The 14,585-nt window shown below is 39.8% G+C and overlaps 1 protein-coding gene across 7 annotated transcripts in view; it reads left to right on the forward strand.

The window, feature by feature from the left end:
• Nucleotides 1-14,585, forward strand: part of LOC120558625 (cyclin-dependent kinase 17-like) — a 39,703-nt gene that overhangs the window by 4,301 nt on the left and 20,817 nt on the right. For 5 of the 7 annotated variants that reach the window (XM_039799693.1, XM_039799692.1, XM_039799691.1 and 2 more), the window contains 2 exons: nt 4,025-4,185; nt 6,642-6,806. In XM_039799693.1, coding sequence (XP_039655627.1) covers nt 4,056-4,185; nt 6,642-6,806 — 295 coding nt within the window. In that variant the 5' untranslated portion in view covers nt 4,025-4,055. The remainder of the gene's footprint in view (nt 1-4,024; nt 4,186-6,641; nt 6,807-14,585) is intronic. The other 2 variants (XM_039799699.1, XM_039799700.1) reach the window with 1 other exon arrangement.

Genomic DNA, 14,585 nt, shown 5'->3' on the forward strand with positions numbered 1-14,585 from the left:
TTGTTTGTTTGTAGAGCTGGGCAATATATCGATATTATATTGATATCGTCATATGAGACTAGATATTGTCTTAGATTTTGGATATCGTGATATATATAACTTACCAGACTGTTGTAACTGTTCTAATATTTGCCTTTACCCACTTAGTCATTATATAAATATTCAATGCAGTGGTGCTGCTTAGCTGGCGACTCGCAGCTCGCTATCTAATCTAATATCCACATTACTGATGATTATTTATCAAAAATCTCATTGTGTAAATATTTTGTGAAAGCACCAATAGTCAACACTACAATATCGTTGCGTTATCAATATCGAGGTATTTGGTTAAAAATATTGTGATATTTGATTTTCTCCATATCGCCCAGCCCTATTTGTTTGTGATGAAAAGGAAAGAAAAAAAAAAATATATATATATATATATATATATATATATATATATATATATATCAGGTACGACAATATCTGGCTGAAACTAAATCAGATCTTGGCCTCACTCTTGGCCAAGCTGTTGAAAATGTTCCTTCTGTTTTGATAAAAGTAATTTCTGTCTGTATGTGTCAAATTTGCAGCTAGTGTTTGTGTATACTGCAGACTCAGGTCCTTAGGTCCATTCATTCATTTGCCTCCTAAAGAGGTATCAGCCTATTTGGCAGAGGAATCCCAGAGCAAGGCTGGCAAAGATTACATGCTGCAGCACTGTTTGGCATCCCAAGTACTGGAGGGCTGGAAGTTTTTAGCTGACATGAGCATGTGTGTGTGTGTGTGAGCGTTGTGAAGATTTTCGCCTCTCTCCGTCTCCTTTCTTCTCTTCACTTCAGACACAGAATCTGCGGTTCCAGCCTGGGTCTGTAACCTAGCAACCCAAGTGGTGTGTGTCTTGAATAAATCAGACTTGTTCCCCCTCTGTCCTCCTCAGGGATGTGTCTGTTCACCTCACCTCCATGCTATCACATCCATGCAAACACACACACACACACACACACACACACACACACGGAAACTGCTCACAGGCAATAAACAGGCACACACAAATAACTTAGTACAAAGTTGGAGAAGGTTTTATTTCTTTACTCCTGTGTATCATTTACCCTATTAACATCCACTCTTTTTGTTTTATTCCACACAGCCCATGCTATACTGCTCACAAATTCATCAAAAGTGCCCTGTATTGCTTTCAAACTAAACTAAAACAGCAGAAGTGGTTGTAGTGTCTGATTGAGAACTGCCTCCGTCATTTGGAGTGGGTCCCTCCATTTAGTGGGAGTTATGTATCAGAGTTGTTTGTGGTTTGCCGGGTGTCTAGTGAGTGTGGCCTGCACATGCTGCAGCCTGGAGCCACATGTCTCGTCCCACCCACTGTTGTACCTCTGCCAAGCTCTTCACACTGCCACGTCCATCTGCACCAGACAACAATCAACATCCATCCAATCTAAAAAAAAACTTTTTCTTTTCTTTTTTTTTTTACAAGTTGACAAACACAGATACACTCAGATATTATACACTTGAAAATGTCTTATACTTTCTTCACATAATATAAAGTGTAAAAGTATCTTACTGACTGCAGCCTAGTCCTTTGTTTACATACACAAAGCTAATATGGCAACATTGCAGCAAAGATCTTAACATATTAATATAGCATCAAAAAGTAATAAAAAGATGGAAAGTAATTAAAAGTCAGGCAGACATGTTGATGTTACTGAAAGAATTCAACAGATTAAAGAGAAGATAGATGTACAATTATACTAAAGGTTGGCGGGTATCTTTGATATTTCATAAGATATTCTTTAAAAAGCAGATGGGAAAAGTTTACTAAAGTTATTAGTTAAATATTCCCATTAAATTAATGTAGTTTTGCTTATTTTGCATAATTTTTTACAAGGCAGACTGCACCTTATTTCATCACATTATAAATAAAATTGGAAAACTCATAAACATATATAATATACAGTGGTACCCTAAAGTGTTTCCCTCTATGAGCCGCTGGGTAATGAGTGTCCCACTGCATTACTGTTAATTCAACAGAGATAAGATGAAGAGTGTGAAATTAGTAATTATTGTGTGTGTGTGTGTGCGTGTGGGCATGCCCGGATGCGAACATAGGTGTGTGTTAATGATAACACTAGTATGTATTTATCTGGATAATAAGCAGTGCATTATATTATCGGCTGTTCCCCCGTAATGTGAGTCATTTATTCTTGAATATGTGTGGATGGATGAAGGCTGCAAGGTTGCATGAAGAGAACCCAATCTCCTTGTCTAAGCAGGCTTCTTATCTAGTGAGGTCTGGGAAAACATGCAAATGATGGGGGAAGGAGATTCATTCCATACTGATAATCCATGGGTGACGGATGATATGAAATGAATGTGAGTTGCTCCCCTTTTGTTCTTTTGTTACCCTTTTAAACTTTTTTTTTTTGTCTTGGAGATACGCCTCCAGCTGAGGTGCGAACCGCATCCAACTGGGCTCACGTAAATTGGCAAAGGCAATGTTGTTAGCAATGGCTACTCGCCTCAGTGCATCTTCTACTGACAAAAAGCTAGTCGTCCTGAGTGGGGATCGCTGGGTTTGAATTCCCTCAGAGCACTGTCTGTCTCTAATAGGCCTGAAAGACTGAAAGGATGAATGGCTTTTGTTGAAGCATCCAAGGTTGGACACAAAGAGAAAGGCAGTGGGTGCCGTGTGTGTGTACTTGCGCATGTCAGCTCTCGAGCCCTTATGGGTTAGATTGAAGTAGCAGGAAGTGGAAGGGAGACAGAAATACTCCACCATAGCTGCTTCTACCTCCAGGCCAGTAAAGCAGAGCATAGAGGAACACGACACACACAAAATGACTTCAGCACACACAAATACACTCATGCAAAGACACATACTGTACATACACACATAAACCAGATTTATAATATCTGCTAAGGGGCACTCTAAACAATGCTATATATAACTTTGAAAGCTCAGTAACGTTAATAGTTATACACACGCAAATACACAATGAACATAGACGGGTCACCGTGAATATGAAGAGCACTTTGCTGGAGAAACAATATGGGCTTTATCTCCATTTATTTTAAGGATGGGATGCTTCTCTGTCCTGTAATCATACACAGTATATACAGTATTTGAAACCAGCTTTCCATTAGAGTTGTTTGGTTGCTGTCACATTGACACTAGCTTAAGTTAGGCTACCGTAGAATCAGCCATAAAGTGTGTGTGTGTGTGTGTGTGTGTGTGTGTGTGTTTATATATATATATATATATATATATATATATATATATATATATATATATATATATATATGTGTATATGAAGAACTTTATTCTTATTTTTTTTATTATGTTTTGGGCTTTTATGGCCTTTAACTGATAAGATAGCTTGAAGACAAGAAGAAGGGAGAGAGGGGTGACGACTTGCAGCAAAGGGCCATGGGTCGGTTTCGAACTCGGGCTGCTGCCAAGGACTCAGCCTACATGGGGCGCACACTCAAGTGGGTGAGCTTGAAGTAATCCCAAGAACTTAATTCTTGTGTCATATGATACTTTCGTCTGCCATTTTTGTATTGGAATACAGTAGATGTCTACTGTTTGAATACCACAACTTCATGGATACTTGATGAAGGAGCCAGTGAAATGTATGTCAATCACAACTCATCAGGGAGGGCTGCTCTTGTCTGAAACCTCTGCATAGTCAGCCTTTTACATGCTTTTTTGTAAAAATGTTGTTTGTTGCTCTCTTTCTCTCGGTCTCTCTGTGTCTGCTCTCTCATTCTGTGTCTTTTATTCTGTAGTATTTGCACTTGGGCTACATAACAATGAGAACACACGCTGCGTGAGCAAACACAATCATCGGGAGCCCAAAGAACTGTAGAAAATGCGCCGCGGCTGCAATGCAGTAGTTTCACTGCGTGGATCTAGCTGTTGATGGTTATAATGAGAACAGTGACTGATGAATGATGATGATGTGGATGCAGGTGGAGATGATGATGATAATGATAATGAAGATGTTGGTGGTTGTCCCTCCCCTCTTAGGCCTGTGGGCCACGGTGGTGCGGTTGAGAAGATGGACAGGATGAAGATAATCAAGCGGAGGCTGTCCATGTCTCTACGCAGCGCACGGCCTGTCGACGACTCCCTGTCAGAGCTGGCAGAACAGATGGCCTTGGATGAGCCATCCGCAGCCAGGGAAAATGGTGAGACATGGGAACAAGTGCACTTGCACACAGGTATACACAAGCACCTTATTCGGCGCCATCACACAGGCTTCCAATATGCAGAAGGGGACCTATTTCAAACTTTGCAGCTGACACAAAAACTTCAGGAACTTTCTCTGGAATAACTTTATATTTATATTATTATTATATCTGTGTGCTGCATGTCAATACTGCATCTCAGCTCATAACAGAAGAAAGTTTTTAGCAAGGCAGTGAGTGTTGTCATTATAATGAAGAGTAATCGTGTCACCTCCATGATCCTCCTGGGAGTCCCACAAAGTGATTAGTTTGACTCCAACATCTGTTATGGCTAGCATCTTACAACACAGGAGTAGCCACTTTATTAAAGAGTAGTTTCTCATGTGTTCCAACAGTTCAACACCTTAAGACTTCATTTAGAGCTTTTTGAATACATAAAGAAGCATTAACCAATGTAGTTGACTTCAAATGATGGCGTACAGTAGGTGGAGATAATCAAAATATAGGTCATAACTGATCATCGCAGGACATGCAGGAAGCAAAATTATGGTAGCAGATTTTACACTGTCCTTAACTCTTGTATGACTTCCATTTACAATGGACTCCCTGAAATAATGTATTTGTTAATGGAAGTATCTCATAAACCTTTATCATCTTCACCTCATCATCAGCTTCATAACTATCACTTCACTGTGTGCTTCACTTTACTAGTTAATCATCAAGACTGGAAGGAGTAGTATACTGGAAATGTATTGTGAATTCACAAAGCTTTGTAATGAATTTACATTCATTTGTGTATCCACATGAGCAAAAGAGAATAGCTCCAACATGAAAGGGAAAAAAAAGCAATGTCATTCTTAGAAACTCTGGGAGCCATCTGCTGGACATCCTCCAGGATTGCAGCTCCCATCTTTAGAAAAATCTGAGACCTCACCTGACACAAACGCTGCGCACGTGTATGATTGGTCGTTGTGTGTTCGCCTCCTATTCTGGCTCCATACAGAAACCAGGTCAGAACACAGAGCGAGGCAGGTTGCCTCTTTTTCAGCAGAGGCTTTGTCTCAGAGAAAAAGAAAGAGAAAAGACAGACAGAAAGTGAGAGAACAAGAAAAGGCTGAGTGTTCAAATATAGCTGCACTGTTTTTTATGTGGGAGATGTTGGCTGCTTTGCAGTTTGGATACAAGGAGTAATGATGTTTGTTTTGTGTTACTAGTTGTTGTTATTCCAGCTCCTGGGCTGCAACATCCATACATCAACCTTATTAATTTCACTCCCTGCCATCTCTCTCCTTCTCCTCCTATTTATACATGCCTCTCTTTAGTCTGTTCATTTCCAGAGAGCGCACAGAGCAAGGAAGATAGAGTTGGATGGAGGAAGTGATGTAGAGGATGAGGAGAGGGACATTAAACTTTAACCACTGCACAACATCTTGTTCTTATCAAATCCTCTCTTGCCCTTTCTCCTTGCTGCATCACCCTGCTGACCCCCACGTCTCTATGTAGCTTTAGTCAGGCTTTGCAAAAGAGCGGTAAAATAATACTCACATTTTTCAAAGTGCTAATTAGTTGCTGACCTCAGATCTGTTCTTTTACTGTGTTCTTGGAGGACCTGTGCAGGCGAGACTGTGAGGGAATCATGGGATGATTTAAGAGGAACATTAAATCCTAATGCTTAGGGATCTCAGTGCAATTTACATTGCAATGTGGTGGAAATTGGGGATTATTTGAAAGACAGGAGATGCGGCATGTGGGCTTCCACCCATATTCTGCACAAGGGATTCAATAATACTAATAAAGGTGAAAAGAAGGTGATGATACCTGCATGCTGACCGGGTGTCCTACACATTGGTGAGGGGTTAGTTTAAGGTATTTTACTTCGAAAAAATTTGTTGTTTATTCATAAGCTTAAATTTGAACAACAGTCAGCTAAATAGCTATTCTAGTCCTTCCATCAGTGTTTTCAGTTTTTCCCTTACCTCTGTGGCCTGGCTTCTACAATACGTCTGCTAATTTACGTGTGCATGTCTCTTTTTCTTTGCTCACTGTTCTTTAACATCAGTCTTTATCCGTTGATGTCTCAAAATATTTTCCACTATGCATGCCTCATTCCTCATACACTTCCCATGGCTATTTCTGTTACTGTGTGCCACAACTGTTTCCTCTTCTAACATGAGTACAGCATCTGTATTAATTCCCACCATTTCATCTGACATATTGTACTGTTCCTAAATGTTCTGCTACCTTTCAGTGTCTGGTCTCTGTGTGACCTTGTCGTCTTTTTTCCCTCTCTCTCTTTTTCTCCCGTTCCTTCCTACAATTTCTGTCATCTGCCTGTCTCTATTTTGTCCTTCTGAGCTGTGTCCTCACTTTCTCGCTTTTTTCTCGCACTCTCTTCTTGTCGCCCCTCATTGTGTCCCTCTCCCTGGCTGGCTGTCTGCCTGCATCGTGTGTCTCAGAGCCCATGGTGGTGTGTGCCGTGCACCCTCCCGCTTCACACAGTGCTCCCTCCTTCCTGCGTCAGTATGCCGGTCACCTGGGCCGCACCGCCCTGCGCAGAGAGCCGGGTGGGGGGCTGGAAAGAGACAGAGCCTTCCTGAGCCTGCACAGGACTGGATCTCTGGGTACACACGCACACACGCATGCACACACACACACACACACACACACACACACACACACACACACACACTAGCCTGTAGCACATTTTATTCCAGAAGTCAGTCAGTAGAAGAATAACTTAATATTCAGCTGTGCATTTGTATAATTTTATGAGTGTTTCACCAAAGCAACGTCATGCTTGAGCAATACTGCCACCTGTGGTTGGAAAATCACGCACACGCTGATGTGCATGTGGGGGTGGGGGGTTTCAGTGTAAAACCGTATTTACTGACACAACTCCCAACATTTACTATGAATCTGGAGGGCTAAAACTCTAATTCAAACTGTGACTATACACAAACACACACACACACACACACACACACACACACACACAGCTCACAACACCCATATGTTCACACATTCACTTTCTCCTTCTGTCTGTCCGGAACGTGTGATTTGTTGCTATATGGATCCCAGTAATCTCACTCCCCACTGTGGCAGAACGGCTTATATCAGGAGCAGTGGGATGGAGTGGAAAAGGGAAAGTCAAGGATGGAGAGAAATGGGAGATGCTGAACATGTGGATCTTGGAGATGGGTTGAGAATGAAATGGAGCTTAGAAAATGGCGAGAGATTGATTACAGGAGGCTGAGCGATAGAGAGGGAGAAAAGTATAGATGAAAGGAGGGAGGCAGCGACATGGTAGAATAGTGTTAGTTCCACAATGGCTCCTTCAGGAGTCATATTAGCTTTGTGCTGTGTATCCCCTGAGTCCTTGGCTGAGTGAACTGCAGATAGACCACAACAAGACTCTTCGCATCCATTGAACAGTGGCTGACAAGAGAACTACTCTTGAATCAGGAGCTTACAGTTCATTGTGATCCTACCAGCTGGGAATACGATAACAATGGGTGGATGAAATTTAGATGATCCCCGTAAATTAATAGTGACAGCAGCATAGGGCTGGGTTTAGTTTGAACATTATCAACACTATTGCTAATATGATACATGAGGTTCGATACCAATACCAAAACAATACATTTTTGACACCGTACTTTTACTTATAAGTCTCTATCTCAAATGTTAAATGCTGTCTAAACACGATAAACTGTGAAAAGAACTTAACTGCCTAGAATAAAATGTCATATATTAAATCAAATAAATAGTAAATTTGGTTACGAATCAAACCAGACAATTGATGGCAACTTTCAGGACTTGATGGTTTTCAATACTCTACTATGTAGGGACACATTTTAGTTAGTACCTAAAAAGTGTTTGATGCAAGATACTCAGCCGTGCAGTAGGGGTGGTATGGTTCATGAAAAAACAACCGAACCGTTCGGTCCGCTTGTCTTGGTTCGGAGCGTGTGTGTGCAGCACGGTTCAACGCATGCACAATGTAGTCTCGTGCCCGTCAGGTGTCCGTATGTGACCTCAGACAGTGTGTTTCCCTTTCGCGCGAAAGAAGAGGTGTGGACAAGTTACCAACAAAACGTACAGCGAAAGACATTTCAGACTGTCCTGCCAACCTGTATACATTTTAACATCAATGTACGCTGTAATGTTTTTTCACTCTAAAGTCGCTGAAGCGGCTGCTGTTTCAATCCTGTTGGCTCTCTGCTCAGTTACCCCCGCGACTGACGCGCGCACAAACACACACGGTGGATGCAGGAAAAAACGGAGATGAGACGTACAGGAGGACCTAAATTGAGGACAGCTATGCTCATTATTGTAAGTGCAATGATAAGTTAAAGTCCAATAAGTACATATTCAAACCGTATGAATGTGTGTCCCAGCCCACGCCAGGATAGGAAATTAACTAACAATGTAAACTTTTTAACGTATTCTGACTTATTCAAAAGACGGAGCTTTAAGAGTTCCTCTCTTTTTCTTTTAAAGGATACAATTTTTGAAAGAGCTACACTGAAGTTGGCAGTTTGATAAATGCAAGTTATTTCAATTGATATTCTGTAATATTCAATATTACAGATATTGTATATTCAATCTTCATGTGCTAAAAAGGCACATAAGTTCCTGTAGATGGCAATACACATTCTCCTTTTTTTGCCAAATAAATGAAAAGCATGTTGAAATCATCAATGTCTTCCCTCTTGCTGTATCAAAATCTCACCTAGCTTTCCTCAGAGATGGTCCCAATAATGTGCTTAAAGTCAAGTCAAATTCAGTTTGTGCATGATTACATGATATAACTATATAATTATTTAATACTGTATCCTACATTGTGGATAATTAAGCTATATATCATATGAAGTATATTTCTGGAGTGTTAAAGATTAAAAGAAAAAATAACAAGAACCGTACAGAACCGAAAACCATGATCCTAAAACCGTGATACCGTGCACCCCTACTGTGCAGTAATAGGATGCAACAAATGTTAATCTTTGGAGTTAATGTGGGGTGTTAAAGGAAGAGTTTGACATTTTGAGAAATGCAACTATTCCTCATGTTCCCCCTGCTTTGAGTCTTTGTGCTAAGCTAGGCGAACAAAACCGTGTCCTTCATATTTAACAACGGATACGGTAGACAGTAAGAGTGGTGTCCGATTCCCTCATCTTACACAAATAATTTCCCCAAACTTTTTCCCAAAACTTCTTTCAACATGACAAATGTTAGAACACAATAATTTATCTGAACTATCCACATGACAAGGACAACATCTATGGATATCAAAATCACTAGAATGTATTGGCACAGATTAATGGTGTTTAAGAGTTGAGGAAAATGAAATGAATATGGAGAAATACCATTAATAGCCTATGTAAGAATATGGTAATGTACCAGTCTTAAGCCCACAGACTACATTTGGTCTGGCAAAGTGACTTCATTCTGTGAAATCCACAGCTGTCTTTGAGCTTAGAAAACCCAAAAAAGGATGGAGCTTGACTCCTAGAATAGATGTTTTTCTATTATTAAAATCGTGATAAGGTGTAGTTTGAAATGTTAAGAGGTAGTGTGTGTGTGTGTGTGTGTGTGTGTGTGTGTTTCCACGCTGGTGTTTCGCTGACTCATTTTGTGCCACTCAGCATTCAGAGCACGTCACACTCTTTAATAGAGCGACATGATGATGCAATCTTTCTTTCCTGCTGCACTAAAGAGCTCGCCTACCCTTTCTCTCTCTCTCTCTCTCTCTCTCTCTCTCTTTCTCTTTCTCTCTCCCTTTCCCTGTCTTTCTCTAACTTGCTCTATCCATCCATAGGAAGATTCAATTAAATTCACTTTTCATCTGTGCAAGTGGGCCTGACTGCGGGGTTTTATGTGAATGTTAGAGGCGTCTGGCCAGTTGCCAGAGGGAGAGAGGGCTTTTACAGGTTTGTGATTCATCTGTTGCTAACTGGGGCCAACACCCACTTCCACCACACTGTACTTACAGTGAGGAAAGACGAGGACTGCACTTTTCGTTTTTTGCTTTTCACCGCTACCTCATCTCTTTCTCTCTGTGAAGATCTGTAGTTACACTGTTGAGGATTAGTCGGCCCTCCCATCTGTTTCACTGAGACAAAGGACTCTGCTGAAAGCGGCATACTCTCCCCAAAACCCATTGCAGGCTGCTATTTCTAATACTGTCACAGATGTCTCCTTACGTTCTTTTCTCTCTTCTGTCGCTTTCTCCCTACATACATCAAAATACTAAATTTAACCTCCAGATAAAAGCACAATGGGGCAAAGATAAAAGATGGAAAGCTTTTCAGACAACCCTTATTTCCCTCTGTGTATTGCACACCATGAGAGACCTTGTCTGTGCCAGGGATTTAATGTAATGCATTAACACTGCATTAATCGCTGTAGCCCTCTCTCTTGCTCCTTACACTCTCAGCCATTTGCTCACACTAACCCTCCTCTCTCGCTCCCAGATTGGATTTAATAAGAACAATGGAGAGGGCTGCTTTTATGTAGTTGGTCTTGTAAGCTTCTTGTGTGTGTTAGGGCTTTCTGTTACATTAGCGTATGTTTGAGGCAAAGGAAAGATGCTGCTAAAGAATGCTGGGAATTTTCAAAGCTATATATAGGAAAGGAAGGGGGGTGAGGCATTGGGGACCAGCACATACAAACCGGTAGGTGACAGTAGGAGCTCTGGTCCCAGTAATTGGATAATAAGATTCCTTAGATGCAGATAAAAGGTTTAGAGGTAATTACTGCAGTCCCCCATCCACCTTCCGGCCTTGTAAGTGTGCTTCTCTATGTGTGTGTGTGTGTGTGTGTTCCTCAGGGATGTTAAATGGACTTTGATTTTTATTCTCTCACTACTGGAGGGTGACTGTGGTATTTATGGTAAAACAAAATGATGTAAACAATATATTTTAATTGGAAGCTCAAATGTAGCCAAGCAAATGTGACAATAAAGAGGTTTCAAACAAGTTGGCAAGAAAAAGTGACAGTGAATGAGACCTTGGAGGGAGTAAAGGGCCTTGTGGAAGTGGCTGCGGGGCAAGAGAGAAATCCTTGATGTATGCAGTTGCACTTGTGAATACAAAGAGACAAGGAGACAGTGATGGGTGGATGGCTGAGCGGTGAGCTTTTGTCCTTGACTTTTTAAGCTCAAGGATAAAGCACTCAACATCAATACATGTCTGTCAATGCGCTGTAATGTAAATGGCCATTACTCTTTACTTGGATCTAATTTAAAGTGCTCATATTATGCTCATTTTCAGGTTCATACTTGTATTTAGAGGTTGTACCAGAACAGGTTTATATGGTTTAATTTTCAAAAAACACCATATATTTGTTGTACTGCACATTGCTGCAGCTCCTCTTTTCACCATGTGTGTTGAGCTCTCTGTTTTAGCTATAGAGTGAGGCATCCCACTTCTGTACCATCTTTGCTGGGAGTCACACATGCGCAGTAAGTATTGCTAGCTAGTCAGTTGCAGAGTATGAGGGCGTGCCACGCTAGCAGCTAGGCGAGTATTCTAACGTGTTACAAAGTGACGCACGTTAGTCACGGAAGTAAAGGCTGGACTTGGAAGCCAAAAAGCATAATATGAGCACTTTAAAGTATACAGTAGAGTAATGGGCCCAAAGAAAATAATAATAGTATGCCTCATGTAGATAAGTTGAAGTAAACATTGCGCACTGCACCCAAATATTTATTTTAATGCACCTTCCACATGTAGCTAGATTAAAAATGTTTTCAAAATGTGTTAGGTATACAGTACAACTATTCCATATATTTACTTATCTAAGCTAGTTATACCATTATGTTTTAACTGTTTCAAGTATGGTTGTGTGTTTGTGTAGGTAGAGTTATAATTAAAGGCATAATTTATTATTGACATGTCGGGTGTGAGAGCTTTTCTGCATGAGCATGTTTTGTCAGTTAAGGCTGACAAGACAACCTGTTTATTGACATTCAAGGGAGAGGTGAGGTTTTATCTCACAGTTGTTGCACACATTTTTTTCAATGTGTTAATCCTTGAGAATATTATAAGGAAATGTGGCATTTGATATATTTTTATTTTTTTATCTTGCTGACATTTTAGATGGAGTTGCCATTCAACACTTCTTTTTATGTTAGTTTCTATGGTGGGATTGTTCACGGTTCCGTAGGGGGAAACACAAAGTTTTTCTGATGTTGAAGAAAAGAGCTAACAGCCAAAACGCTGGAAGTGGTAGCATATTTCTCAAAAAAGTCCCATGAAAAGTGCACTTGAATGTCCTGGACCTGTTATTTCCAGTGGTGGAAGACGTATTTACTTCTCTTCAGTAAAAGTAGCAATAACATACTATGAAAATAAAAGCTCTGCATTCAAATTTCAAAATGATACTAATGCAAAAGTGCATTATTATTAGCAACAAAATGTACATAAAATATTAAAAGTAAAAGTACCCATTATGCCAAATAGCCACTTTTTATTATTATATTGTTGGATCATTAGCCAAATATTTATGCATTAACATATAAGCATTTATTTAATGTTTTAGTTGGTTGAGGTGGAGCTAATGGGCCAAAAGAAAATAATAATAGTACGCCTCATGTAGATAAGTTGAAGTAAACATTGCACACTGCACCCAAATATTTATTTTAATGCACCTTCCACATGTAGCTAGATTAAAAAAATTTCAAAATGTGTTAGGTATACAGTACAACTATTCCATATATTTATTTATCCAAGCTAGTTATACCATTATGTTTTAACTGTTTCAAGTATGGTTGTGTGTTTGTGTAGGTAGAGTTAAAATTAAAGGCATCATTTATTATTGACATGTCGGGTGTGAGAGCTTTTCTGCATGAGCATGTTTTGTCAGTTAAGGCTGACAAGACAACCTGATTATTGACATTGAAGGGAGAGGTGAGGTTTTATCTCACAGTTGTTGCACACATCTTTTTTAAATATGTTAATCCTTGAGAATATTATAACGAAATGTGGCATTTGATATTTTTATTTTTTTATCTTGCTGACATTTTAGATAGAGTTGCCATTCAACACTTCTTTTATGTTAGTTTCTATGGTGGGTCTGTCCCGTCGGTGAGGGGGGAAACGCAAAGTTTTTCTGATGTCGAAGAAAAGAGCTAACAGCCAAAACGCTGGAAGTGGTAGCATATTTCTCAAAAAAGTCCCATGAAAAGTGCACTTGAATGTCCTGGACCTGTTATTTCCAGTGGTGGAAGACGTATTTACTTCTCTTCAGTAAAAGTAGCAATAACATACTATGAAAATAAAAGCTCTGCATTCACATTTCAAAATGATACTAATACAAAAGTGCATTATTATTAGCAACAAAATGTAAATAAAATATTAAAAGTACCCATTATGCCGAATAGCCACTTTTTATTATTATATTGTTGGATCATTAGCCAAATATTTATGCATTAACATATAAGCATTTATTTAATGTTTTAGTTGGTTGAAGTGGAGCTAATCCTAACCGCTTCATATACTTATTTGGGTTATTTCATCTATAACAAGGCATCATATTTTTTAATTGATCATATGTTTTGTATGTAAAATCCTAATCTGATATTTAGTAGCTATCTATGTTAAATAATGTAGTGAAGTATAAAGTACTAAAAGTACAAGCACCTCAAATCTGTACTTAAATACAGTACTAGGGTAAATGTACTTTCCACCTCAGTTTTTTCCTAAAACACTTAAGCTTCAACTGTCAAACATATCTAACCAGTGAAGTCTTCACAAAACTATATTATCCCGCCTTTCTGTCTGTCCACTCGTATACATTCTCTCCATGACTAACAGCCCACTGCTTTATACATTAGATAGAAGTGTACAGCAAATAGATCAGTAATGGGACCTTTAAGCCCTTGATGCTTGTGTTGCAGCCCCTCTCAGTCCATCCTGCACATTGTATTTGGAAGGAACATTTGGGATCTGTACAAAGAAAACACAGGAAAACATCCTGTTATATAGTTCCTTGTTTGATATTTCTATAATTAATGTGTTAATTATATATAATTAGGTGTTTCTTCATAATGTGTTTGCTCTGCAGGTGTTTCACATAGAGCCATGTACTGTGTGTGTGTGTGTGTGTGTGTGTGTGTGTGTGTGTGTGTGTGTGTGTGTGTGTGTGTGTGTGTGTGTGTGTGTGTGTGTGTGTGTGTGTGTGGTTTTTATAGGGATGCACAGTTACCGTGTGTGCAGTGCCATTTATAAGGGACGTGTGTATGTGTGCACAGGTTGAGAATGAATAATGGCCTGTGCTTTAGATCCATGGGGAAGGACAGAGGGAGAAAAAGAAACAGGAAGGTGGAGAGAATGTATGAGAGGGGGAAGATGGGAGCTAGAATACTAGAGGCGTCACTCAAAAGCCTCAGGGTTTCAATT

Source organism: Perca fluviatilis, chromosome 5 (assembly GCF_010015445.1).
Source record: "Perca fluviatilis chromosome 5, GENO_Pfluv_1.0, whole genome shotgun sequence".
In the NCBI taxonomy this organism is placed as follows: domain Eukaryota; kingdom Metazoa; phylum Chordata; class Actinopteri; order Perciformes; family Percidae; genus Perca; species Perca fluviatilis.